The sequence below is a fragment of the Biomphalaria glabrata genome, chromosome 16 (assembly GCF_947242115.1).
Source record: "Biomphalaria glabrata chromosome 16, xgBioGlab47.1, whole genome shotgun sequence".
Lineage (NCBI taxonomy): Eukaryota > Metazoa > Mollusca > Gastropoda > Planorbidae > Biomphalaria > Biomphalaria glabrata.
In genome coordinates this window covers 252,715-280,053 of record NC_074726.1, presented here as the reverse complement: position 1 = coordinate 280,053, position 27,339 = coordinate 252,715, and the positions used below count along the sequence as shown (strand labels likewise).

At 33.8% G+C, this 27,339-nt stretch overlaps 2 protein-coding genes across 6 annotated transcripts; one reads left to right on the top strand and one right to left on the bottom strand.

Moving 5' to 3' along the window:
• The first annotated feature begins 632 nt into the window (after positions 1-632).
• LOC129923473 (Fanconi anemia group I protein homolog) lies at positions 633-25,767 on the top strand. 4 transcript variants are annotated; one of them, XR_008775441.1, is made up of 13 exons: positions 633-796; positions 10,822-10,983; positions 13,768-13,958; positions 15,697-15,869; positions 16,196-16,312; positions 17,869-17,943; positions 18,105-18,200; positions 18,459-18,595; positions 19,056-19,210; positions 22,246-22,359; positions 23,744-23,930; positions 24,538-24,670; positions 25,638-25,767. XR_008775441.1 is itself a non-coding variant. In XM_056014563.1 (10 exons), exons 4-9 carry the CDS (start codon positions 15,816-15,818, stop codon positions 19,164-19,166), a joined length of 603 nt encoding a protein of 200 aa, XP_055870538.1. In that variant the 5' UTR covers positions 10,377-10,422; positions 10,822-10,983; positions 13,768-13,958; positions 15,697-15,815; the 3' UTR covers positions 19,167-19,210; positions 22,246-22,359. The 4 variants fall into 4 exon arrangements, 2 of the variants coding, with proteins under 2 accessions (XP_055870538.1, XP_055870537.1); XR_008775442.1 differs by lacking the exon at positions 10,822-10,983; XM_056014563.1 differs by lacking the exons at positions 633-796; positions 23,744-23,930; positions 24,538-24,670; positions 25,638-25,767 and adding an exon at positions 10,377-10,422 and having other exon boundaries at positions 18,446-18,595.
• LOC129923475 (uncharacterized) lies at positions 19,371-21,057 on the bottom strand. Of its 2 annotated transcripts, XM_056014571.1 has the most exons (4): positions 20,956-21,057; positions 20,550-20,774; positions 19,627-19,754; positions 19,371-19,510 (listed from the first exon to the last, which is right to left on the bottom strand). In XM_056014571.1, exons 2-4 carry the CDS (start codon positions 20,676-20,678, stop codon positions 19,402-19,404), a joined length of 366 nt encoding a protein of 121 aa, XP_055870546.1. In that variant the 5' UTR covers positions 20,679-20,774; positions 20,956-21,057; the 3' UTR covers positions 19,371-19,401. The 2 variants fall into 2 exon arrangements, with proteins under 2 accessions (XP_055870546.1, XP_055870545.1); XM_056014570.1 differs by lacking the exon at positions 20,956-21,057 and having other exon boundaries at positions 20,550-20,879.
• Positions 25,768-27,339: the final 1,572 nt, after the last annotated feature.

Below are 27,339 nucleotides of genomic sequence, written 5' to 3'. Positions count from 1 at the left end.
GATAGTCTAAGTAGCTTACGTGTAGCGAACCAGGCCCGGCCGGGCTTCCCTGGGTGAGCTTTTGTTTTGTTTTTTTCTCTCACTCGGGGGTTGGGATGGAAAAAACGCCCGGAACCCAGTCCAAAAAGTCCGTCACGCCGTTCCACAAGGGGGCCGTCATCAGTGTCCCGTTAGCTGGAGTGGCGGTCCTTGTACGGAACAGTGGCGGTTACAGTATTAGTATAGGAATATGAGACAAGCTCCCCTCAGTTAGCATTGCTCTCAGCCACTTGTAGCGAGTGGGGCCCAGGAACGGTGCTGTGTAGCCTACACGTCACGGTCCGGTCTGGCCCAGTCAATCGATATGGCCGTCTACCGTTGGGAGCCCTCAGACAGAACAGGGGTAAAGAGCCCCACGTCCAGGCCTGGTAGTTAGAAAAAAGCCTTTTTAACCACCAATGGGATAATGGCGCCTACGGCGCCGACGCCCTTCTGGACAACTAGAGCGTGATCTCAATGTCGAAGGCGCCGACTAAAGTCGCCAATTTTGGGTTGTTTCGTTTACGCACGCACTGCTAGTTTTTAAATAAAAATTTATACCTTTACTAACTCTGACCTAGAAGAGCGATAGTGAAGCTATTTTTAGATGTTTATCTAGATCTATATCTCTAACAGCATGGAGTTTTAAGATTTTTTGAAAATTATTTTTTTTTGCTAGCCTTTAAAATGGAACATATTTAGGCTTATGTGTAGGCTTTAATAGAATAAGATTCTAATGGGAATATTAATGTTTATATGGATATAAACAATGATTGGGGTAAGTAATTTACTTAATTTAGAATTTCAATTGAATTTTTTAGTTTTACTTTTAGTTTTAGTTAGTCTACAATCTAGATAGGTCTCGACTACTAGATCTAGGAGAATCTAGATCTAATAGATAGTGTTATAGTCTACTTTAACTTTACTAAGTATTGACTTAGGACTAGGCTAGGACTACTCAGGGTCTAGACTAGATCTAGACTAATCTAGAGTTTCTAGAGCTATTTGTATAAATTTGTTGAATTTGTCTCATTTGACAAATTTGAGTTCAGAACGATTTTTTTTAGTAATGAAAATGAATAAAAAAAATTAATGCTAGGCAGCTAGATTAGAATTCAGTATTGAATATGTTAGATCTAGTGAAAGTGAAACGGGAGATTGGAAGGCAACTAGATCTAGATCTAAATATGACGTGATATTTTAATGTTTTTGAGCTCTGCAGGCCTATTTATGACTTAAAATATGATGAAAGAATCAGTCACCAGTGAATGATCATCATAATAATTAGATCTAATAATAATATCATTATAATCATTCAATGATGCTGAATGTGAACCCTAGGTCTATTGTATTTTTTTCTATTATAAAAAGAATGTTTTTAACTTTTTTGTTAGGTTTTATTAGATCTAATCTAATTAGTTTTTTCCTGTGAAATTAGTCATAAAATTGATTTTTTAAAATTCTGATACATCAGAGTTATAGTTATATATCCCTTCTCCAAGCCTGTCTTCGGTGATAGATAGTTTCTGACAACTGTTTAGTGGTGAAAGGGTTAATATAGACTAGATCTAAAATATAATAATATATAGATCTCTAGAGATAGATTAGATTGATTAGATCTAGATCTATAGAAATCTATACTAAACTGACTAAATGGTATAATACTATTATAATGTGTATAAGTAGATCTACTGACTAGATGACTACATTGTCTAGATCTATAACTAGTTAGTAGTGTAACTATAATTTAATACTATAATAATTTAATAAAGTAATAAAGTATAGACTCTATAAGTACTATATATAATATAAAAATATAGTATAAATAATATTAATGGACCTCATTCACCAATCGTAAATAAACACATTTAGCCACGGCATAATATTGTAATATTGATAAAACAATAAAAAATATACAATGTATCACGTGACAGCCACTACGGATGGCATACTTTGTATAGTAATAGAGGATATAGATAATCACATGGCTAAATGTTTGTTTACAATTAGTGAATAAGGTCCATTAACTATATTATAATTTTATTTAGTATGAAAAAATATAGTATAAAATAGTAGTATTTTAATTAAGTATAGTCTAGTGACTATAGTGATGGTATAGTCAGACAAATAGTATAGACAGATACTCAGATAGTTTGAGATAGTCATACTATTTTAGTATTATAATTAAGTATAGTCTAGTGACTAGTCTATAGTGACTATACTCAGACTAATAGTATAGATAGATAGTGTGAGATAGTCATAGTATAATTCAAAATAGTTGTTAACATTGACATCCTCAAGGGCTTTGAGTCTTAGATAATTAAAATCTTTCGTGTCGAAGCGACAATAGAAATCATTTAACTCGTTGGCCAATGTTTTTTCGTCTCTTGTAGCAAGATTATTTTTAATTTTGACTTGTGCTCCTGCCATTTTGCTCATGATGCCCCACGCCTGTCTCATGCCACTTGTATTAATTGAGTCTTCCAGCTTGGTGCGGTAGTTTCTCCTCCCTTCCTCAAGAACGACGTTGAGATTTCGTTGAGCAATTTTCCTTGTCTGTCCATCGCCACTCATAAATGCTCTTTTCTTTTTTATTATTTCCCATTTTATTTTTGCAGTGTCCCATGGTTTATTGTTGGGGTATATCTTGATGCTCTTAGTGCTGACACACATGTTTTCGCAGAATTTGATGTAATTTGTCACTGCGTCGACCCATTCTTCCAGATTGGAAGTGGTCTCTTTAAACAAATTCCAGTCAGTGCAGTCTAGACATCCCTGTAGTTTGAGAATATTGTCTTGAGTCCATTCTTGTACGTTTTTTTGAATGATTTTTCCTTCTTTAAGTTTTGTACGGTAAATAGGCAGCAGTTGTATTGTTTTGTGGTCCGATGATCCTAGTGGTGGCTTTTCACGAGATGTGAATGCTCCTTTGATGTTACAATAACATAAGTCCAGAGTTCTGTGCTCTCTTGTCGGACATGAAATGTGTTGATAGAAGGTGGGTAGGTCACCCTTCAAGGTGCATTTATTAAAATCACCCAGTTTAACTACTGGTGCGTCAGGTGTCCTCGTTTAATGTTAGCGAAAAGGCCTTGGCTATGTTTTATCACGCTCACATCTGCAATATTTTAAGTTTCAATATCACTGCCTGGTATGGCAATCTGAGCATTAAAAATAGGAATAAACTTTATAGAATCCTAAATGCTGCTGGCAAAATCATTGGCAAAAAACAAACCCCATTTGGGCAGTTGTTTGAGACAAACATCTCTAAAAAAGCTAACAAGATCCTCGAAATAAAGAATCACCCTTTGTGTCAGGATTTTGTGATTTTACCATCACAAAAGAGATACAAGACACCGATAGCAAAGACAAACAGACACAAACACTCTTTTGTTCTCCTGGCAATCAAATCATTAAATAAGAACAATCTGGTACAAACTTTGTCACATGTCAATTATGAGTGAGTCTGGTGTGTATGTACACTTTGGTTTCTTATAGTTATAATGTTTTTTGTTTGGTGTAATGCACAAATTGTAAGACAAATTTCCTTATGGATAATAAAGATTATTATTATTATTATGATAATAATGACTATTGTGATTGTCTAGATCTATAGTAATATATTTTATATAAATAATAATAAATTATAATAGATCTTTTATAAACTAGATCTAGAGTAGTTTATGCTATTTGGACACCTATAGGCCAAAATTTGACTTTGTTTGACTTTGACAGCGCGTTATTTGACAATGGTTCGACATAGAAAAGAAATAAGTATCAAAATCTTCTTTAGTTTAAGTTTAAGGAGAATAAGGATGACTACTTATATTTGTACCCCTAACCTATGTTTGTTATTATATTTAATGCAGACAAATTTGACCCACATTATTTTATTCCGGAGACCATTTAATTTATTTCAGACAGTCTCTATATTTAGGCATCAATAAACTCTGATTTTAATTCTATATTAACATTAACTAAATTTTTGTTTTTTGTTTATTAAATTAATTTAATAAATTTCTAATACAGATGATCTTTTGTAGTATAGTACAGGTTAGGATAGCCATTCTTGCCTAAATAGCTGAATCCTCTATATTCTCTCTCTATAAATCTATCTAGTAGGTCTAGATCTAGGCATTTAACTACATTCAATGTACCAAGCTCACTACAAACATTTGCCCATTTATTCTCTATGAAAAAAAAAAACAATATATATTCTCTCTCCATAAATCTATCTAGTAGGTCTAGATCTAGGCATTTAACTACATTCAATGTATCAAGCTCACTACAAACATTTGCCCATTTATTCTCTATGAAAAAAACAAACAAACAAATATAATATATAAGATCATTAACATTGATGTCCAAAACTGGCTGTCTGAAATAAATTTTGGTAAAGAAAATCGTAATTTAATTCCAACACCCTATTATTTTTGTTGTATAAAATCAAACAACTTGGCTTATGAATCAAATAAAACAGCTCCAAAAAACAGAATAAGTATTGCCGGGCTCATTAGCATAGACTTAGCAAACCAAAAAATATAGTCTTAACCCTAGGAAGAGGTAAAGTCATCCGGGTAACATAGGGAAAAACAAAAACCTCATGTAGACATTTGAAATTCTTTTTTCTTACATAAAAAGACAACTAAATGGAAGGAAATTGGGTCAGAATCATTGGAAATGGACATGCTAGTTTCATATTAAATATCAAAATAAAGATTTAATGACCACACAAACAGCTAGTGTCCGAATTCATGTAATGTCCGGATTAAATAAACTACTCTCTTTATAATTATATTAGATCTATATTACATAATTAGTATATATAGATTCTAGTTTCTAGATCTATCTCTCTCTATATATATATTTATATCTCTAGATGTAGTATTTGTGGATGGCTGCCTGGTTGTGCGGTTTGTGCACTGGACTGTCGTTTGAATTTATCGAACCATGCCCACTCCCATCCCCCGTCCACCTGCTGGTGGTCTTCACGTCTGACCGAAACTATGATATCTAGATCTATATGGTGACTATGACTATGAGTAAACTAAGTGACAGTCTACTAGAGTCTAGATCTGAATCTAGATCAAGTATTACAGTTAGACTACGGTATTAGTGACAGTAAGAAAGCCAAAGTGCTGCCTGTAATCCTGTATTGTTGCATGATGTAGAATCTTAGTGCATCTAGAAATCCAGTCCATTCCTGTATGATTTATGTATATGATGATCAAGTCATGTACATGTATCACATATGATGTCAAGATGATGAGATTTATCACTACATCTAGATCTTATTTAACCTATTTAATACAAAATAGTTATTTTGAAAGAAATACTTAAGACATCGTAAAATATGAATAGAGCAAATATTTTTTTTGTTTTAATGTTGTCATTATTTTTCAGTCATTTTGCAGGAAACACTGTCCATCCATCCATCCCAATGGCACTACAACCCATGGAGGGCTTTAGCTGGCTTCAACACATCCCTCCATTCAGATCTCTCCTTAGCCTTTTATCTCCGTCACTATCTGTGGGTCTTCATACAATTGATATATCTCATGGTTAGTACATGTCCTCCACCCTGTTTCATCTTGTATAGCACCATAGATTTTCCTTAGAATTTTACGTTCCCAAGTATTTAGTATATTTTCGGTTGTCTTTGTCAGCATTCAGGTCTCACTTGCATACACTGCAGCTGGTCTTATGGTTTTGTATATTATTTTCTTGTTTTTTTATATTGTTTTGTTCTTAAGTAAATGGTGGGTGCTATAAAATGCCCTGTTGCCTCCTGCTTTTCTTTCCTTTATTTCTGTTTAGTAGGTCATTTTTTAAATCAATTGTACTTCCTAGATATTTTAATGCTTTGACATTTTCAAATTTGTGATTTATGATTTTAATATATGGTCCTATCTTTTTGATTGTTTCTTGTCATTGCGATGTACTTGGGTTTACTGTCATTGACCTCAAGTCCTGCTGGTCGAGATGCTTCTAGTTGTGTGAAAAAACTAGCAATGTCAGAGGTTTCTTTACCCAATAAGGCAATTCATCTGCATAAGCAAGGTATTGTAGAGGTTAGCTATATATCGTCCCTGTTGGTTGTGGAACCATATTTTCTCTCCTGAAGTATTTAAAAAGTTAGTAATATTTCCCCTCAAGTTTATGTGTTTATTTCTTATAACTCTCCAGTGTCAAATTGAAAAGCATGCAAGTAAGTGAGTCACCTTGTCTTAATCCTCTTTTAATTTTAAATTCCAGTGAGTGTTCTCCTTCTATCATGACTTTACTTTTTGAGTTATTTAAAGTCATATGTATAAGTCTTGTCAGTTTGTTAGGTATTCAAAAATTTTGTAGAGTGTCATATAGATATTTCCATTTGATACTGTCATAGGCCATTTTATAATCTAAATAGAGTTGGTGGATAGGTATGCTGTATTCAAGGCATTTTTCTATTATAAATCTTAGTGTGAAGATGTGATCAGTTGTGGATCTATCTGATCTGAAATCAGATTAGTAGTCACCTAAGATTTCTTCTGAGTATTTTCCAAGCCTCTTAGTTATAAGCCTAGACAGGATCTTATAAGTCACATTTAGTAGAGAAATTCCTCTGTAATTGCAGCACTTTAGCTTGGATCCTTTTTTGTGTATTGGGATTATAAGAGCTGTTTCCCATTCTGTTGGTATTACTTCTTCTTCCCAAATTCTGGATATTAGTCTGTGTATTTGGGAATCTAAGTCTTTTCCTCCATATTTAATTAGTTCTGCTGTAATTTGGTCCTCTCCTGGTGCTTTGTGATTCTTCGTGGTCCTAATTATTTCTGATGTTTCAATGAGTGTTGGTTCTCTAAGGGATCTGGTCCTCCAATGTGACAGTTCATATACTTCATTGTCCCCTCAAAGTATTCAGCCCATTCCACAATCAAAGAATTTAAATAATTCAACCGTTTAACTAGAAATAGTTTTACCTTTCAGCAAAGGAAAATGTCAAAATCTGTTTTCACTTGCTTGCCTGGAAAAATGGGAAAGTTTTGTTTGAAAAGATTTAGCATTCACATACATTTCATGTGCATTACCTCCGAAGAAAAAAAAGTTTGAGTCTTCCACTCTTCATTAGAAATATTAGTAGCAAAGTCATAGTCAATGTCCTTCAAGGAACATAACAATTTCTTCCTTGAAATTCTATATTCTTCTCAATATCTTGTCCATGCTAAGCCAGCGGACACTACTGTGGTACCGAACATTGGAATGTTTTATTTCCAAATCTTCAAGTACTTCTCTGAGTTTGAATCTTTAACTGGATCTTTAAAATATTGCAAATAAGAATTTATGCTAGGTTTAGTTTAGGCTTTTTAGAATGATGTGTAGAGACTATTTCTTTCACCGCTTCATCATAACTGATAAGAATCAGAAATTTCAATAATTTATATAGATATTTAAAATTAGTTATTTTTTATATATTTGCATTCTTTATATGTATAATCTATGAGCTCACCTAATTTCTGTAGGTATGCGCGGGTCGCATAAAACAGTTAGGTGGGCCTCATGTGGCCTGTGGGCCGTAATTTGCCCACCTCTGATCTATTATATCTGATCCATGTCTCTTATCTATGAGTATATGATCTATTTGATTCTGGGTGTTAAATCGAGTGAGATCCAGGTTACCTTGTGAATACTCTCATGTTAAAATTTAGTGTTGCAGATAGACATTCCTTTTCCTGATGCAAAATTCACTAATCTTATGCCATTATTGTTGGACTATTCATGTAAGCTTTCTTTGCCAATTGTTGGTCTGAATGCTGGTTCTTTTCCAATTTTTGCATTAAAATCTCCTTGGATTTATTTTGATGTCATGCTTTGGTGCTTCATCATAAATTCTTTCCAGTCCATCATAGAAGGCTTCTTTTGTGTTACCATCTGCATCTTCAGTAGGGGTATGGACATTGATGAATAATATGTTGAAGAATTTTCCTCTCAAACGTAGTGAGCAGAGTCTATTACTTACAGGTATAAATCCAATGACATTATCTGCCATTTTCTTTTTACAGCAAAACCTGTACCTAAGTTAATGCTTCCACCACTATAAAATATAGTATGTATATACTCCTTAGTTCTGAGAATGTCTTTCCACCTGGTTTCCTGTATGGCCTCAAGAGGTATCCTTTATTTCTTTAACACTTCAGTAAGTTGGGCTAGCGCACCTGCTCTATAAAGGCTTTGCATGTTGCATGTCCTTTTCCAGGCCGAGGCCGTTTTCCTTTGAGATCTGTCCAGGTTTTCTTGTGAGTAGAAGCTTTCATAACAGTATTTGTTTTTTATATGACAAAGTAGTTAGGGTTGCCCCTTTCAGCTCTCTGGATAGCTGCCTTTATTTTCGGGTAAGGTGCCATAGCCTTTGTGGATCCCTCCACTAATTTCTCACAATTTATTGAATTCGAATTAGAAAAAGCTGAAAAGAAAGAGAGGGATAAACTAGAAACAGATATAGGGGAATAAGAGAAAGAGATGAAAGAGCAGCTCAAGGAGCTCATCAAAAAGAATTAAAAGACTTAGAACTCAAACAAAAAGAAAGTGAGGAATGAATAGAACTAGCAAAAGTAGAAGCAACCAAAGTAAACCCTAATATATCGACCCACAAACATCTCCAAATTCCATAACTTTAACATCAAAGAGGAAACTCTTGAAAATTACTTGGATCAATTTGAACACATAGCTTCAACCTACACAATGTTTAGTGAAGAAATGGCAAAAGAATAATTATTCTGTCTGGGAATCCTCTCTCGATATTAATTGGAAAAAAAAAATATTTGTTTGGTTTTGTATATTGTAATAATTCTGATTCTCTCTAACAGGCCTTCTGTAAACACTGCTCAACAGAACACATCTAACTCAAGAACTTGACAACAAGAGTTCCAAAATAATGTGGTACTTTAATAACAAACAAATAACATCAAATACTACACAATGGACCTCATTCACCAATCGTAAACAAACACCATTTAGCCACGTGATGCTTATCTCTTCTATATAATTTACGATCTCATGTTTAATTCATGATGGTTGTCACGTGACGTTTTTTTTTCATAGTTTTATCAATAAGATCACGTGACTAAATGTTGTTTGTTTACGATTGGTGAATGAGGTCCATTGGCTATAGGATACACTGACTACAAATGCTTAATAAACTCAAAATTGCCATACTAAGCTCTCTCTCTATCTCATTCTGGACTTGTGACTGCTTCACTCAAGGATTCACTGTCCCTAGACCGACTTCACGGTAGACTGACAGTTTGGTCCCAAAAAAATCACATGGGTCATATTTATGTGTAACATTCATACCAGTACTGTCCCTTGTACACCAACACAGTACGCTGAACTGTTTTACTGGCCTGGGTCACATTTGTCAGGTTATCACACACAGTTAACCCTATCGCATCTTTCAGAAATAACCATTTCTTCAACCAAGCCCAAACTTCTCGCTGGATGGCAGAGAATGAGCTTGGTTAAAACTTGGAACAACATCTAGATGACAGGATGGTTGCCTGGTTGCTGGTCTTAATGGTCCTGGGTTCAAACTCAGCCTGTCATCATCTCCTGCAATCCTTAGGCTTGGATAAAATACATTTAATATTCAAATCTGAAGGAATATCAGAAACATGTAAAATACACAGTCAGCCTGATCGATTACCATATGAACAGGCAGGCATCCATCTGTATTTCTAGTACTCAATTCAATATATCAAAAACTAACCCTATAGCACTATTTTTAGGCTATCTTTTAGATTCTGTAGAACAGAATATTACATATTACACAGCACTATATCTAGGCTACAAAGCACATATTCCAAAGCACAATAATTGAACTCAAAAACATTTAATAAATGAGTTGCCTATCTCTTTAAATAAGTCTCAAGTGTCTCACATTAATGTGATCTCTAATAACACAGCAAAATCTAATCTGTTTTTTTAACTATCACTCAAGAGGATGCTACATATGATGTCATCTGTATTTTGTTGATGTTGCAATTCCTTTATCACTGCATCTCTTTGTGTCAATTTTCAGATTCATTTAGTTTTATTTTGTGTACAATTGCTGATGCAGAGATATAGCCAGTATCACAAACTTGTTTGACTATTTGCTTCAGAACAAGTTTATTAGAAGAGTCCACTTTCTTCTAGACACATTACATAAGCAACAATGTTTTCATTAGCTTTTTCACGTTTGACATTAAGAACTCTAGCAATTGTTATTATTATTCATATTGTCTGATTTAGATCAATAATATGTCTAATCTGGGTCTGTCGAGTTTGTGTTGATCAGAAGATTGATTGTTTCTGTACACATAGTATTCTCTTATTAACAGACTTACAGATCAAGACATATGTTGGGAAGCATGGTCCAGAGGCTAAGTACGTTTGTGTTGGCTATTATTAATTATAATATGTATATTCCAAAGAACAATAATAAATAAATCTGTGTGTGTGTGTCTATGTGATATGTAGCATAGACTAGATATAGTGCTGTGTAAAATGTAATATAGCCTAAATATTGTTTTTATCAGAATCTAAAATATAGCCTCTAGAAATTGTGCTGTAGAGTTAGTTTTTAACAGAGTGTGAGTTAAATTGAATAAATAATTAGTTATAATTAAGTGACCATGTATTCTCTGACCCAGTTTCTTGAGTTAATAGCTTGCCTTATTTTCTTTGTCAGTAATAAACATAAATATACATAGGTTTACATGAGTTAACTTAAGTTTTCTTTTTGATTTCCTTCCTTCAAATATCTGCACTATTCAACACATTCAGAGAGGAAGCAGCAGCTCAAACTTCAAAATTTTTGAGTCTTTCAAATTTGCTGTTGTCACGTTCTCCACTGTTGGCTATGGAGATGTTTCCTCTGACATTTGGCTGGGCCGACTCTTAATGATTCTAACCATTGCCCTGGCATTTGTTTTTATATCTAGCCAGGTAATCATACTCAAGTCTCATAATCTAGTCTAAGTATTTTTAGGATTAGTTCATAATCTAGCTAAGTATTTTTACAGTTATTTCATAATTTTGCTATGTAATTTTATAGTTCCCCTTTCAGACCTTGTGATCTATAAGGAAGATCATGTAAATGTCATCTGTTTCTGTAGCCCATAGTTAATAAGGGTGATATCTGGCCAGCATAATGACCTACCGATTTTACAACTAATGTCAGGTACCCATTAGAACTGGATGGAATCATAGGTGCCTTATGATCCCAAAATAAAAATCCCAGTCTTCACCAGGATTTGAACCCAGAACCTCCCCTGGTTCGGAAGCCACTCAGTCACCATGTCTCAATGTAATGTTATGTAGTTAGGCATTATCAAATAAATAATCTTAATGTATTTCATAATATTATTAATCAATCATATACATATTTCATTATGAAGCTAAGTTAATAATATTTTGTAATGTCTCTTAGTTATACATTGTTCTTTAACTATACACAAATAATCTAGACAGGTACACATGGACATGTATTTGACTTGGCCATTTGACATTATAAATATTTATTTTCATCAGTATTTAAAACTAATATTTGCCTTTAGATGTGGGATCTAGGGGCTAAGTACGCTTGAGATTGGCTTGAATATCTATCAAAGCAGCACGGAAAACCTTCTCCCAGATAACTACCCCCTACTGGTCCACAAATGAGATTGAGCCATGTAATAAAAATTTAGTTACAAACATACCTGGGAGCATGGGTGCTGAGTCGTAAAATGCTTGGCTTCCAAACTGAGGGATTTTGAGTTCAAATACAGATGAAGACTGTGTTTTGAACTTCTGGAATCAAGTATGCCTTAGAGTCCACTAAACTCTAATGCCTACCTCATATGGGTTGCCTGAATCAGCAAGGGAAACCAATGACTTAGCAGAGTAATTCACTGATTGACTTGCACGACTAGATTGACATAAGAAATGCAAAGTAATTATCTTGTCTTTTGAAGGAATATATATATATATATATATATAAGCCCTTCGAAGTATCAAACGGGGTAAAACAAGGCTGTGTCCTATCACCTACACTGTTCAGTATCATGTTCTCCGCTATGCTGACAGATGCATTGACAAATAGAGAAAACAACGGGATAAATATATCATACAGATTTGATGGTGGCCTATTCAACCTGAGGCGGCTTAAAGCAAAATCAAAAACAAATGCAGCAGTAATCAGAGACTTGCTATTTGCTGACGACTGTGCCCTAAATGCCTGCTCTGAAAACGATCTGCAGAGCATCGTCAGTGACTTCTCAAGAGCATGCTCAGACTTTGGCCTTACCATCAATACGAACAAGACTGAAGTCTTATATCTACCTGCTCCTGGGAAAGCCTACATGGATCCAAGCATCACTATAAATGGACAGGATATAAACGCAGTGGACAAATTCACATATCTTGGCAGCACAGTCTCCAGGAATGGAAAAATCGATAGTGAAATCGATCTGCGTATCGCCAAGGCCAGTGCATCCTATGGCAAACTGTCTGGAACAGACGTGGCTTCACCACAAACACAAAGCTAGGGGTCTATAGAGCTGTCATCCTCCCTACATTGCTCTATGCCTCAGAAACATGGACAGTGTACAGTAAACATGCAAAGAAACTGAACCACTTCCACATGACATGTCAGAAAAATACTAAATGTCAAATTGCAAGACAAAATACCAGATACAGAAGTTCTTCTAAGAGTGTGTCTGCAAAGCATCCACACAATCCTGATGCAGTCCCAGCTGCGATGGGCAGGTCACATCTACAGAATGGAAGACCACCGCATCCCTAAACGACTCTTGAATGGCCAACTAAGCGAAGGAAAGCACTGGCAAGGTGGTCAAAGAAAGCGCTTCAGGGACACCCTCAAAGCTTCTCTGAAAAAGCATAGACCCAGGCACCTGGGAGACAGAGGCACATGACAGAGCATCATGGCGTAGCGCTGTGAAAACTGGCACACAGGTTGCTGAGAAAAAAAGAACAACGCTGGCAGAAGAAAAACGCCAGAAAAGAAAAGCAAGGCAAACGACACTAGCTCCAGCTGGAATAACCTGCCCAGTGTGCGTCCGAATATTCCGGGCACACATAGGTCTCACCAGCCACATGAGGAGGCATAAAACCCCAGTGCAAAGCCTTCAGCCCCCTGGATGACAAAGTGGTCATCATCGAACCACGATGGACGAACTATATGTTATATATATATTTATATATATAATATGAGTGTTTCTCCAGTACTGGTGACAAAAAGTGTCACTTTAGGCCAAAAATTAAATTGGAAGGTTTTGGTTTTATTTTAAGTGTATTCACTTCTTTACTCATTGTACTTTAAGAATTTATCAATAAAAAATGAATAGGAATACATACATTTCCTCAGCAGTGCTGGCAAAAGGGGGTATCCACCTAATTCTAATGGGTACCTGAAATAAGTTGGTCATTTTGCTGGCCACATGACACCCTTGTTAACCATTACCACATAAACAGAAGAGTTTTATATCATCTCTCATAGATTGCAAGTACCTATCTCCTAAACTTCACTTTTGAGATCTGAGTTTAAAGCAATAAGAAACAGTTGTAATAAATATAGTTTGTTAAGATGTTGACCATTTGTCTATATTTCAAAAGAAATTGGACTGAAAACTTGATTAGTTGTAAAGAAAAAATTTAACCCAAGAAACTTAAAAATGTTCAATTCAGCTATCAGAATGCTTAACCTTATATACCTTTTTTTTTTTCAAGAATAGAGATGTAATTCTGCTGTGTCCCCATGAGTTGGAAACCAGAATGCAAGTCTTCTAATAGAGGTCTGATAGAGTCATGTACATCAAGGGATCAGCACTAAAAGATGTGGACCTGATGTGGTGTCAAGCTGATGAAGCTTTTGCTTGCTTCTTTTGGCTGTTCGTTTAACACAAGACAAAGTACAGACTGTAAGATTTTTTTCCATTTTATGTTAGATTTTTGTTTTAAATTTCTTTTTAAGATTGACTTCATGTTTCTTCACTCAACCTCATGTAAGTACGACTGTCTAAAACTTTGATTCCATGAGTGGTACTCAGACATTGGTCTTTGAATGAAGCTTGCAATAATCTCCTGGTTAACTGAAAACACAGATTGCAGTCTCTCTTCGAAATTGAATGATGCATATATATATTGCATATATAAAGACTGTTTCTGGGGTTACTGGTTACTGCCCTAGCGTCACGTTGAAACTGGCAACAAAAAAATAACTAAGAGTTAAAGAAGCAAATTTGTTCAACCTATTACCCCACAATATTTTTCTTTCTCTCTTTCTTCCACTTCTATTGAACATGCCAAATATTAAAAAAAAACAACTCTTTGGTGTTTAAAACAAGAAACACTGTTTTTGTGACTGTTCTAAAGCCTGAGCTGGATTATGTACATTAAATAAAAATAAAATTCATCAAGATTTTCTAGTTTGTATGAGACTTCATTGAGTTACTGAAATTTTTTCAATTTTATGCTCCAGACTAGTGGCAAGAGCACTAAATTATTTATGTAACTACACTTGAACCACTGAGACATGATCTGACACCATTCTCTCTTTTTACTTAGAAATATAATAAACACAATAGTGAATTAATAAAGGAAATTTCACAGAAGTTAATTCATCGCAGACAGAACCAATTACCACAAAATAACCAAGACTGTATGTCAGTGTAGAACAGCTAAAAAGTAAACAGCACATTTTTTTCTATGGGACAGGTTGTGGTGACTAAGTGGTAAAGCACTTGGCTTTCAAACTGAGGGGTCTCGAGTTTGAATCTGAGTGATGACTGGGTTTTTAATTTCAGGATTTTAAGGGCGCTCCTGAGTCAACAAAACTGTAATGGGTACCTGGAAATAGTTGGGGAAATGTAAAGGCCATTGGTCATTGTGCTGGCCACATGATACCCTCATTAACTGTGGGCCACAGAAAAAGATGACCTATACATCATCTGTCTTATAGATCACAAGGTCTAAATGAGGAAAAGTGGGCAGCTAAAGAGCTTAAAGCTCAGCAACAAAAATGTGGCTAGAAGAAGAATGAATTAAAGCTCTCAATTTATAAGGTTACATCCTGACAAGTTGATTTTATAAAGAAACAATGCTGTAATACAGAAATATAAGATCACAATATAGTTTCTCAATACATTGAGCCTCTAATAAGAAAGAAATGTAACAAGCAAAATTAAAAATAAACAAAGCTTATTAAATAGCTGCACATTTACAGGCACATATCTCAATACTGTTAGTTCTATTTCACTTTTCACATTCTTCTTCTTTTAGCCTGTAGATATATTTTTTTTTTAAATTATAATCTTGATTGTTAATTAATATTATCTTTTTAATCGTTCAAATGCTAAGGCCTATAGGCTTGTGAAACACAGGTTGGAATTCACAAATCGAAGTCAATGACTTACTAGAATGCAACAAAAAAAAAAAAGATTTAACACTTTTTACTGACCAAAAAAAATTTCATAAAGGTATATTATTAAATTGATTGTTAATAAATAGATAAAAGACATACATATATGTCAAGTTCATGTTTTCATAGCCCGCATCATGTATCTAAGTAAATGTGTTCATAATATCCTGTCATTATTTCTGTGGGCTTATTACTTCCGTACCAAATGAGTCTCTAAATAATTTTTTTTTTAAATGCAGAAACAGCAACCCAAGTTGAAACATTGGACAGATCTATCTGCATTAGACTTGGGCTGTTAATCAACAGTTTCATTGAGCTGACACACTATGCAGTGACTACCAGCCCATGTATACATGCCATGTTAAAGACTGTGACAAAACTCTTCAATGTTCTCACTTCACTTACCAAACACGTAAGTCATTGAGGCGAGCATGAATTTTTTCTGCATGTTTTCAGAACTTACTGTCATACACACACACACATTTAAGATCTTATAACATACAGCATGTTCATTTATGGAATTTTATTTTATTTTTAAAAAATTGTTCTTTTATTTGAATAAACAAGATTAGCCTCACACCATGTTTTGTGATCTCATTATAAGCAACTATGCACAAGTTTGATTGGTAAAATGTATGAAATATCGACATATCAAAGATACTTTTGTTTTTTTAAGTTATGATGATATATCTCTTAAATATATCAGTGCATAAAGACTCATTATTTATTTCTTGCCAGTATATTAGCTTGTATACTAACAAAGCCGGCCATCTTGGTAGTAGGTTTGAAAAATTAGTTCCACTTGTGAGTCAGCAACTTACACCCCAGACTTACAACATGATCATCTATGTCCAGGTGAGTCACTTAAATACTGACCATATGGCCACAAGATAGAACACTTGGCACATGCACTTCAGTCAAACTTAACATTAATAGTAAGACTTCAATTTGTAGTTTAATTTTTGTGTCTATAATTCAATGTGGTGAATGACATAGAACTTTTTTGAGCTTGACAAAAATCCAAAGACAAACAGTTGTATACAAATTTTACAGTAAAAAGTTATTGATGTTCAATATGTTATGTTCAAAATCTCAGTGGAAATAGACAGCTTTTTTGCCTAGAAGAAAATTAGTGCAAAAATTTGTGTTTATTGTGGGAAATATTTTTTAGCATTTCACTTTTATCAAGAGCCATAAACAAGTCCTTCTTTATCAGAAATATCCAAATTAAAATAATTTTCTTAGTAGTAGATATTCATGTAATATTTTTTAGATATAGTAAATTAATTCATTTATGGTATATGAGGACCAGTTTTGTTATTCATGTGGGCCGTTTGGCACTGACACTGACTGTACTAGCAGTGCATGTGGCTTACAATGCCTCTTAATCAGGCTGCATTCTAAGTAAGGGAAAGATAGGGGATAAATAAGATAAGTGCTTCAGCAGCTCCTTTTCTGTTTCATCTCTGCTACAGGGGATCAGTTGTTTTTTTTAACTGAGTCATGGGCCAGATAGCTGCAGTATTTTTAATTAAGGGCTACATGTCAGAAACTGTATAAACTTGTGTAATATTGCAGATTATTAGACTCACTTCACTAATTCTCCTATCAGGAAGGTGATTTTAAAAAATACTAAATTTGAACCTGTTATAACTTATAATGCACTTCATGTCAAAACAACCTGCAATCAATTTTCTCAAATGTTTGTTTTAATGTAAAAAATGCAAAATAATACTTTTTTTTAAATCACTGCCTTGCAATTGTAAATATGTGTGAATACTGAGCTAGCTGAATATCTTCTTTTAATGGAGGTTGAAAAAATTAACTTTTGATAGAAACAAATTGATTTTTTTCCAAGTATAAAATGGCTGTATGAAGGCGTGTGTTAATGTCCAGACAAAAAAGCTCTGGTCAAAATAAATAAAAATTTTCAGTGAAGTGTAGCACATGTATTTTCTACAACTAATGGATACAATTACAAATATTTTTTTTTTAAATGCTTACATAAGGGGTGTCCCTGCCTGTTTAATGGTTGAACAAAAAAACAACAAAGGGCTATAGAAATCCATTCCTGAAAGTGTGTGAATTATAATGTGAATTTTGAAGGTTGAAATAAAAACCTTGATATTATCTAGTTTTAAATCATGTTGAAAACTGCTTTGGAAAATGTTCACTTTTGCCAACTTATATATTGTTTTTTGGACATTACATTATTATACTCTATGTTATTTTCCTAATTTAACTGTTGTTTGAAGTCATAGATATTTTCTAATATCATGTGAAATAATTTTTAATTACGTACTTGCTTTCTTTTCTAAAACACTTTTTTTGTGTGTTTTATTTGTATGGAACATAAGCTTTCATTTATATGTACATTGCTACAAAAAATATAATTAATTTGTATGTTACAGCTTTTAGAATCAGATGTCTCTGAAGAGAGTGAGAAAAAAGGAAAGAAAAAAAATACAACACATCAGAAAGGAATAGTTAAGTGACTTGTTACTCATTTAAAATTGTTGCATTAGTGAAATCCCCTATGAAAACATTTCTAAATTAACGTTGGTTTGTAGTTGTAAGATGATAGTGTTCTTGTTCTCAAATCTTGAGTTTGTAATTCTTTGAACACAAATTTTGTTTTATCTATTAGATAAAAGCCATGAAACAAGGGAAAATGGTACCCAGTCTCATTTGCACTATAGAGCTACTGGAAAAATTCTTAATTCAACTGAGCAAAAAGTCCAAGGTATAGTTCTTAAAGAAATATCTTTATAATCTACATCTTGTATTGTCTCCAACTTTTGAGTTTAATCAAATCATTAGATCTACCTATACACTTAGATTACCACAGTAATTCATTGTTTATAAAGAATTAGCTTATAGCTAATACATCAAAACATTAACATTCATATTGCACCTATGTTTGTACCTTGTTTTTTACTACTATGCTTTTGCAAAAGAATCAGAGAATTACATTTCTTATATTGTCAGGTCAATTTAGCAGAGAATTTTAAAAGATCAACATCTCGAGATTTTCGCATCAATACAGAAACTGTGCATACAGCAGTTGAGCAGGGAATTTCTGATGACAGTGAAACTGAGGAAAATAATTCTAAAGAGCCAGAAGAAAATGAAGTTCAGGTCAGTTCTTGTTTGAAGTAGTTTGGAAATAGCCCTGTAAAATAATTTTTTTACTCCCTTGAATATTTTATTGTGGTTTACTTCATATTTGGTTGGGGAAAAGTAAAGGCAGTTGGTGGTTACGCTGGCCATGACACCCTCGTTAACCACAGGCCGAAGAAACAGATGACCATTACATCATCTGCCCTATAGACCACAGGGTCTGAAAGGGGAACTTTACTTTTTTTTTGTACTTCCTATTTGCAATGTATTTCTTTGCACTATTCACTTCTCTTTGAGAAAGACAAGTCTGAATCAAAATGATCTAAATTATTTAGCCTTAGTGTATTAAATGTTTAAACTAAAAACATAAACATTCATATTACTTTTGTTGTTAGGACTTGCACCTAAGTTTTAGACTGAGCAAGTACCTTAAAACAGTGCCTTTATAAACTAATCCTGTGACATTAAATGTTGACAGGAGTCAAATGAGGATGATGATGATGATGAAGAAAACAAGAGACCAGTTGAAGAAGAGAAAAGTGAACATCAACCACCACAGAAAAAGAAAAAGACAACCAGAAACATTTAGCTATAGCTCATTTTTTTTTTTACTCTCTTCTGACTTTATTGTTGGTAAATAAATCAAATATCAAAATATATAAAAATATCAAAATTTGTGTTCAGTAAACATTATTTAATATTACATAGAGACACCTTCCAGAGATGTAATCAATGTTTGCCTACATTTGTATTTCCTTTGCTAACTTTAAAAGTGATGTATGGAGACATAACATGATTTTGTCAGCTTTGTTTATTCCATCATTTTAGTTGAACATTTGGAGTAATGGAAGTGTTGGTTTAAATACTCTCAGTTTGGATCCTGTACATGACATTGACTTCACAGCAATTGGTGGTAAAGGTTTTTTCTGTAAACTGAAAAAGACAAAAGACTCAACCCTATTTACATGAATGTTGTTTTTTTTTCTTACTAGACAACAAACTCACAGCAGTTCTATCTGAAAAGTCAGATAGAACCTTGACCTACTTACTTGAGATATTTTCTTTGTTGTACAACAACTTTAGCTTTGCTTTTATCCAGTTCTTGTTGTTTCTTATTGCATTCAATGTCTTTTTGTTCTAAATCATAAATATTCATGTTGATCTCAGCTGTAAGTGCCTAGCATAAAAAGTTTTGCTTAATTAAATTTAACTGATTTAATCAAAAACTGTATCAATTCTTAGTTATCTTAAAAGCTTTATTATAAATAACTGACAGTTAAATGAAATGACAAAACTAATGCACAAGTATGATTTTATAAAGATTTGAAATTCTTATTGTATTTGATTATATCAGAATTTTTGAGTTAGAAAAATATATTCTTTATCGTGGCTAAATAAAAAAAATACTATAAGCATCATTGAAATCTACTATAATTTTTCACAAATTTTTTTTCTAATTTCGGCCCTGTTCATAAAAATCTTATTAAATTTATAAAACTTTTATGAAATGCAGCTTTCTTCACAAACAGAAATTAAGGATTTTTTTTTGTAAAACTAAGCATTTTCTCTGCACTTAATGAACCTTTGAATTTCCTCTAACTAATAACTCTTTAAAAACAAATGATTACTTGGAAGTTTGATTTTGAATTTGGGATAAAATAACCAATTATCAATACAGAATTGACCTGCTAATAACAGAATCTCTAGAGCGAAGTGAGGCTAATTAGTAGTATTTTCCTAAATAAATGTATATTATGATTATTTATAAGTCTCAGCCAACCATTTTGCTGGGAATGTGTCTTCCCAATTCTGAAAAAAAAAAGTCTGATTTTGTAAGTTTTCTAGTCCTTCCACTTTGAAGCTAATCCAATCAATGGTATTTTATAGATCCATAGCTCTTTGCAACATCATGTATGTATTTTTTTTTATGGCCTCACTATATTTAAAGTATAGAAATCTAGGAATGACTTACTTGCATTTGCTTACGTTGTTTTCTAATTATGGCTTTAGCCAGGGACATTTCAGCAGTCAGATTAGGATCTAAACGGCGCTCTAAAAGGGCTCGAAGCTCAAAAAAGCAAAGATCTTTTTTATGGATCATTTGTTCCTTCTCAACAACTTCAGTAGTTTTGTTAATGAGCCTTTAAGTGAGTCTGTTGATTTTGACATGAAGTTCATACTTGGATGGATCTGCAGCCTGGTCATAAAAAGTGGAAAGAAACTTTACATTTGACTATGATTTAAATGTCTTACTTGAATGTCATTTCTGGCGAGCTTTTTTTTTTTTACACTTTATAAAGATTTTTTTTTCTCTAACTGAATGAAAGTTAAGGATACATTTTATTGTCTTTGCTCTATTAAATGACTAATCTGCTCACCAGCAGTGCTCTCCATCTGTGAACTATTGGTTCCTTAGTGGCCACTAGAGCAACATTTCTAGCTTTTTCTAGTTCTAATAACTTGGCAGTTTTGGAAAGCTCTAGTCTGTTGACAAGTTGGGAAAATAAAAAGTCTTAAGTCATCTGAGTTTTTGTAAGGAAATAAAATAAAATTCAACCTTTTAGCTACAGTGCATATTAATTTTTTTTTTGTTTAAAAAAAACAAAAACAGTATAGTTCTTAAAGTCAAGATTTAGAGTATGTTTTTGTGAAAAAAAAAAATTATTTAAAATTATTTACCTCAATGTAGTGATTGTGAATTCACACATCTCATGATTCTTTAGTTTTCTTCTCAAATTTTTTATTTCAAGTTTAAGCATATAAGAATCATTGTTCATATTAAGGTAGCCAGAGGCAGATGTCTTCATGACTTTTTCAATCCTATCAATTTTTCTTTTGAATAAACCAACATGAATGTTTGATTCTATTAGTCGGGCTCCAAAGAGATCTCTCTTTCTTCTCAGCTGAAAATTAAAGTCACAGTCTTCTGTTTCACTTATTCTATGAACAGCCAGGTTACACAATTATTGTTTTTAAAACAGTAATTTTGAATAAGTTTTGATACATAGATATGTACTGTAAGTTCGATAATGGACAAAGTTGAGGATTCTACTAAAAAAATTGTAATGGCATTGTATCTTGAATACATTTTAATTGGTTGAAATTATACTTTTTAATGTATTGTAAATATGTAAAAGTTGAATATATTGGCAAAATGCAATGTTGGAAAGTATTTTTTTTCTCTCATAACTAAGTAAACATCCTTTTACTAATAACCATATTATCAACAAGTTTTTTACCATCAATTTTGAACTACATCTATAGAATAATTTGTTTCACATTATTGTACCTTTAGAGGTATAAAATATATATTTAAAAAAAGTAACTATATTAGGTCATTGCAGTTACTGTGTTAATTCTAAGCAACATGATTTATAAATTGCAATTATAATAAAATTACCATGTCAATGTAACACCTATATTCCTTTATAGTGGCCAGAGCTTTTCGTAATTGAGAAATCATAATTCTTATTTCTTCTGTCATAACCAATATTTTGGATTTTTTATCTTCCATAAGAGCTTTCAATTTATTACTTTCAGATTTCATACATTAATTGGGTTAACCTTACTTTGCATGAAAAAAATATATGAAAGTGTTAAAAAATCAATGATAATCACTGTTCATGAACCAGAAGTAAGTCCTAATCATTCTTCATTGTATTACTCAGGGTCTGTTCCATCACATCCAGTCAATAAAGGAATAATATCTATGATGTCAGACAACAATAAAGACCCATTTCTGTAGAAGAAGATCTCACTACCATGAACACTCTAGGGCTAGGGTGAGTTGTGATAAAGACCTAAACAAACATTGCAAGGAGATGCTTAGTGTTAGGGTTGTGTTTTTACATATTAATGATCTCTTGGGGTTAGGCCTAGGCCCCCTGAAAGATGAGTTCACACAATATCAGGATAGCTCTAAACGGTAAACTTAAAAAAATATTAAATGCAATAATTTACAATAATGAGGATTAAATAGCAAAGTCATTTTAAAAAATGTTATACAAGCCATTAACTATGGTTGAGAGTTTGCACTCATGCATAAATCTATTTCAAATTAAGAACCATGCATATGTCAGCGTTAAGTGTGTGTTGACGTAGTATTATAATATTACACATAAGACTGGTTACTATTAATGCGAATGTCATGGAATACTGGTTAAGTGCTTCCTGGAGTCACACATGACAAACATAGATATGACAGACTGACTTAAATCCACTTTGGCAGACAAAATATAAAGTTTATTTGATGACAATAATTATACTCCACTCCTTGATATCACATTCACCAGATCCAGAAAAAAAAACACTTCATGAGGAATTTATGTCTAGTATTAGAATGTAGTGAGACAAGGACCTCCGTCTGGTGTAGTGCAATCCAGACCTCCGTCAAAAAGCACCTTGGGGGGGGGGGGGGGGGGGGGGGGGGGAAGGTCCACTATTATTCACTTAGTGAAATGCAAGTGGAAAGGCTGTGGGGTAATTTGTGACTCCCTTGTTTTGTTTTGGAAGTTCCTTTAGAAATAAAGATTATTACGTTCGAGTCCAAACCTCCCACAGGAGTTGGAGGATGGCAGCGGGATGAGTTCAAACTTGTAATCATCATGATGACAGTCCACATCAACAAATAGCATCCATAGGTTTTTTGAATATTTTGAAAATACTGCTAAGGAAAAGATTATTTTGTATTAGCAACTAATTATCACTAGCAGTATTATTTAGGACACCTAAAAACCCCAGGATGGTCTGCCTAGTCGTGTGGTTTGCACGCTGGACTGTCGTTCAGATTTATTGATGATCCTGGGTTCAAACCCTACCCGCTCCCATTCCCCATCGTCCTGCAGGAGGTTTGGACTAGGAAGTAATTATCTTCAACTCTGAAAATATTTTACTTGTCATTATTTTATTATAATCTTGTTGAATATAATGAATACTTTTGACAATGGTAATACTCTGACAGCACAGAAATAACAATGGGAATCTTGTAATTGTCTCCAATGACCAAGTAGATTTTTTACTACTACTTCAAAGACTTGAAAATATTTGATAGATTTTGATGAAATGAACATGGGAATCATTGGATTAGGACCAGAGGGATTTTTTTTCAAATAGTGACCTTGATCATTGGGATTGAGCTGAAATTAATTTCTTTTTTTATTTCCCCAGGGACATGATGCCAGTAAAATGAGAAAATAGAGTGGAAGAGAGTCCAAAGTTTGTTTTGCTCCCTATTCAATAGAGAACAAAGTTAAGATTAGCGATGGAGATAAAAGGAATCTCTAAAACAATAATTCTTATCAAAATCCAACAATCTCTATTCAAAATATTAATCTAAGAAGTAACATGACAACTAGTAAGTGGCTTCTTTTTTTTATGTACAATTTAAGAGATATTTCAATAAATGATTTTAATAAAACTCCATTAAGCTTTTTAAAGTAAGTATGGCAGGATCACTATGGAACAACCAGTTAACTCTCACCCTAAGATCAATGTTAGTCAACAGTCACAAAGAGGAGTGGTTCTGCCAATGGGCATCAGGAAACACAGGCAGAGCCATGTACAAAGAAATGACCATTCCAAACTAACTGAACAATATTAACTTCCTCCCCTGCAAAGAGCAATCTAAAACCTTCCAACTAAGAACAGGAAAAAAAACACCTCTGTTAAATAAATCCCACTCCCCTACCTCTTTGTAGCCACTGCACCCACCCTTATGAAACTGTAAAACACATCCTCTTTGAATGCCCCTTCCTAATCCACCTTAGGCAGACCCTACTACCATTTCAAACCAACACCCTGAAGACAACAAAGCACTATTTTTCCTTGGCACAGTCTGCAAAAGAGCTCTGAGCTCAGCAGCAAAAAGCTGGCTAGAAAGAAGAAGTAGTATGTAAGTATAAATAAAAGTTCATTTAAGGAAAATGTACTAATCTGATGTAAGTTTATTTATAATGTTATAGTTTGAACCAAAGAGTGAAGGTCACGTGAGGACAGTTTTCAACATTAGAGTTACAGTACTAGTCCTCGGTGGAATCAAGGAGTCATTAAAGAATCATTCTGGAAGATCAAATCAATACAAGCACTGAACAGCAGGTGAAACCTTTGACATCTGATAACTACCATGTCAATAGCAAGTTATTTTTATTAAAGACTTCTTTAGTTATCCAAAACATTGATGCTTCTTTGAACCACTTTCTGGGTAAACAAAACTACATAAATAATTAGACTTTACATTTCTTATGTGTCAAAGTGCTCTATGCATTACTTTACCTTTACCTATCCCTTAGTCTATTGGACCATTGGGACACCATGCAAGACTCGTCGACCATTTTTCTCCATTCCTCTCTGTCTTTTGCCTTAGAACCTCTTTCAATGGCAGGCCTGTTCATTCTTTTATGTTATCCTCCCATCACTTTCTCTGTCTGCCTCTTCTTCTTTTTCCTGGTACTGTTCCCTGAAGGAAGTTCTTTGTGAGCCCCGAAGATCTTGTAATATGGCCATAGATTTTAAGCTTGCATTTTCTTACGATAGTTAGCAGGTCATCATGGGGTCCAATCACTGCAGTAACCCTGTCTTTAATCACTTGGTTTGTGATGCGGTCTCTGAATGTAATACCTAGGATTCTTCTGTTGTAATACCTAGGATTCTTCTGTAGCATCTCAATTCCATTGCTAGGATCCTCCTCTCTAGCTCTGCAGTCAGCGTCCAAGACTCACAAGCATATAAAAATGTGGCTATGACCAGAGAGCGCATCAGTCTGATTTTGGTGCCGAGGGCTAAGCCTTTGTCTTTCCATATTATTTTAAGTTTTGAAAGGGCTGCTGTGGACTGTCAGTAGTTTAGGTTTCGTTCCCTCATCTGAGACAATAGCTCCTAGGTATTTGAAGTGGGCCAAAATGCTCTTTTGAATTTAATAAAGACAAGCTACAGGTTTAATTATTGTTAACTGCATTTGTCAACTGGTTGTCAGTAAAACCAAGACTTGGTAGAATTTAAGATTCTATATATATTGTTACATGGTGCAGCTTTAGTGAAATCATTAATTGTAAATGTTTTTCAGATAATGATGCAGAGAATTTCCTGGTGATCAAGAATTAGGAGCTGCACACAGTTTAATGAAACCATATTTTAGGAACAGATAGAAAACAAAGAACTGCAGCAAAGATGGCCTGTTTTTATTCTTCTTCATGGCAAGTAGATTTTTTAAAGCATTATGATATAGTTTCCCTTTCAGACCTTGTGGTCCAAAGGGCAAATAATATAAAGTCATCTCTGTTTCTGTGGCCTACGGTTATGGTATAGCTATTTTAAATAGAACTTTCTATCTTTGAATGAATGCATAATAAAAAAAAAAAAAGGCAACATAAGAAATTAGATAGAGCCGCATCTGTGCTTTACATTCTGACTCTGTTCTGGGCTATTCCCCATCCATTTCCATCCTGCCAACTTTCCTTCTTGGTCTGCAGGTTTGATCTATGTTTGTATCACAGATTCCCTATTATATTTATAATAATAACTCTATAGAATCTACCTTAGTTCTCGATATGTCTAGGTGTCCCTGGTTCAGTTCTAGTTAACGAAATAAAACAATGAAAGCACTAGATCAAACACATAAACTTTAATCAGCTTTACTGCATATCACACATGCTGGTCTCTGTCTAACAACCAACACACTTACGGTCATTCGCGCAGATTGTAAAAATAGATTATACATACATACACACATTCATCAGTGATAGTTTGCATGGGTCTACCAGACTTTCTCTTCCTCTCTGGGTTCCAGTCCAGTCTTGCAATGTTGTCTGCTGTTCTTCACATTGTGTGCCCAAAGCATCCCCATGTGCCTCATTTGATTTCTTGTTCTATCTCTGTTTACTTTTTTGTTTCCCATAGGCTGTAGTTTGATATTTTGGCTCAATGAATAAGGTTTATACCGTAATAATTTCAGTATTCTTCTCAAAAAGTTGGCTGATTGTTATCACAGATAATCCCAAACTAACTTATTTTATCATCAATATCATCAGCCAGGTGCTCCTGTGTATATGAAGACTGCTCCAAGTTAGCCACCCTTCCAAATCAGTCAATATTCTTGGCCCCAATATGTGTACTCCTCAAAAGTTTTATATGAAATAATTTGTTTTTAAAACAAAGCTAGACATTAAATTTCAGTTTTGATTGATTTCAGCCCACCGACACAAGGGACATACTTTTAGACTTAGATCCTCCCCCTCTGGCACATTGGGTAGCAAGCTGTCTCCAAAAAGATCTGTCATTGGCAGAAGCCTCTTCCCTCATACTTATAGAAATATAAAAATATGCTGAATTCTAGAAAAGAGAAAAATGGAAAGACAAACTAAACTTTGTCAATGTATTTAAAAAAAACAATGTTGAACCAGCTAATAGTTTATGATGAGAAATGTCATCAGCCAGCCACCTTGGCATCAGTACCAAGATTGACTGCTATCCAAAAAACTGCCAAACCAAATGTTAGGCACTATCATCTTTGTCTTGTAGATGGCATTCAAAGAGGATGCAGTTTAAAGTTTCATAAGGGTAGCTGACAAAACATTAATGGGGAAGTGGACTCAAGATATGGATACCATCATTTATATTTATTTAACTTCTGCATTATACTTTTTATATTTTGCATTTAAAATGTAATTTTTATTTTTATTTTATCATTATTTTTTTTAGTTCAAAGGAATGTACATGCTGCTGATATAGAACAAGTTTCTGACTGCTTCCAGATCAGTGTTCTTAGT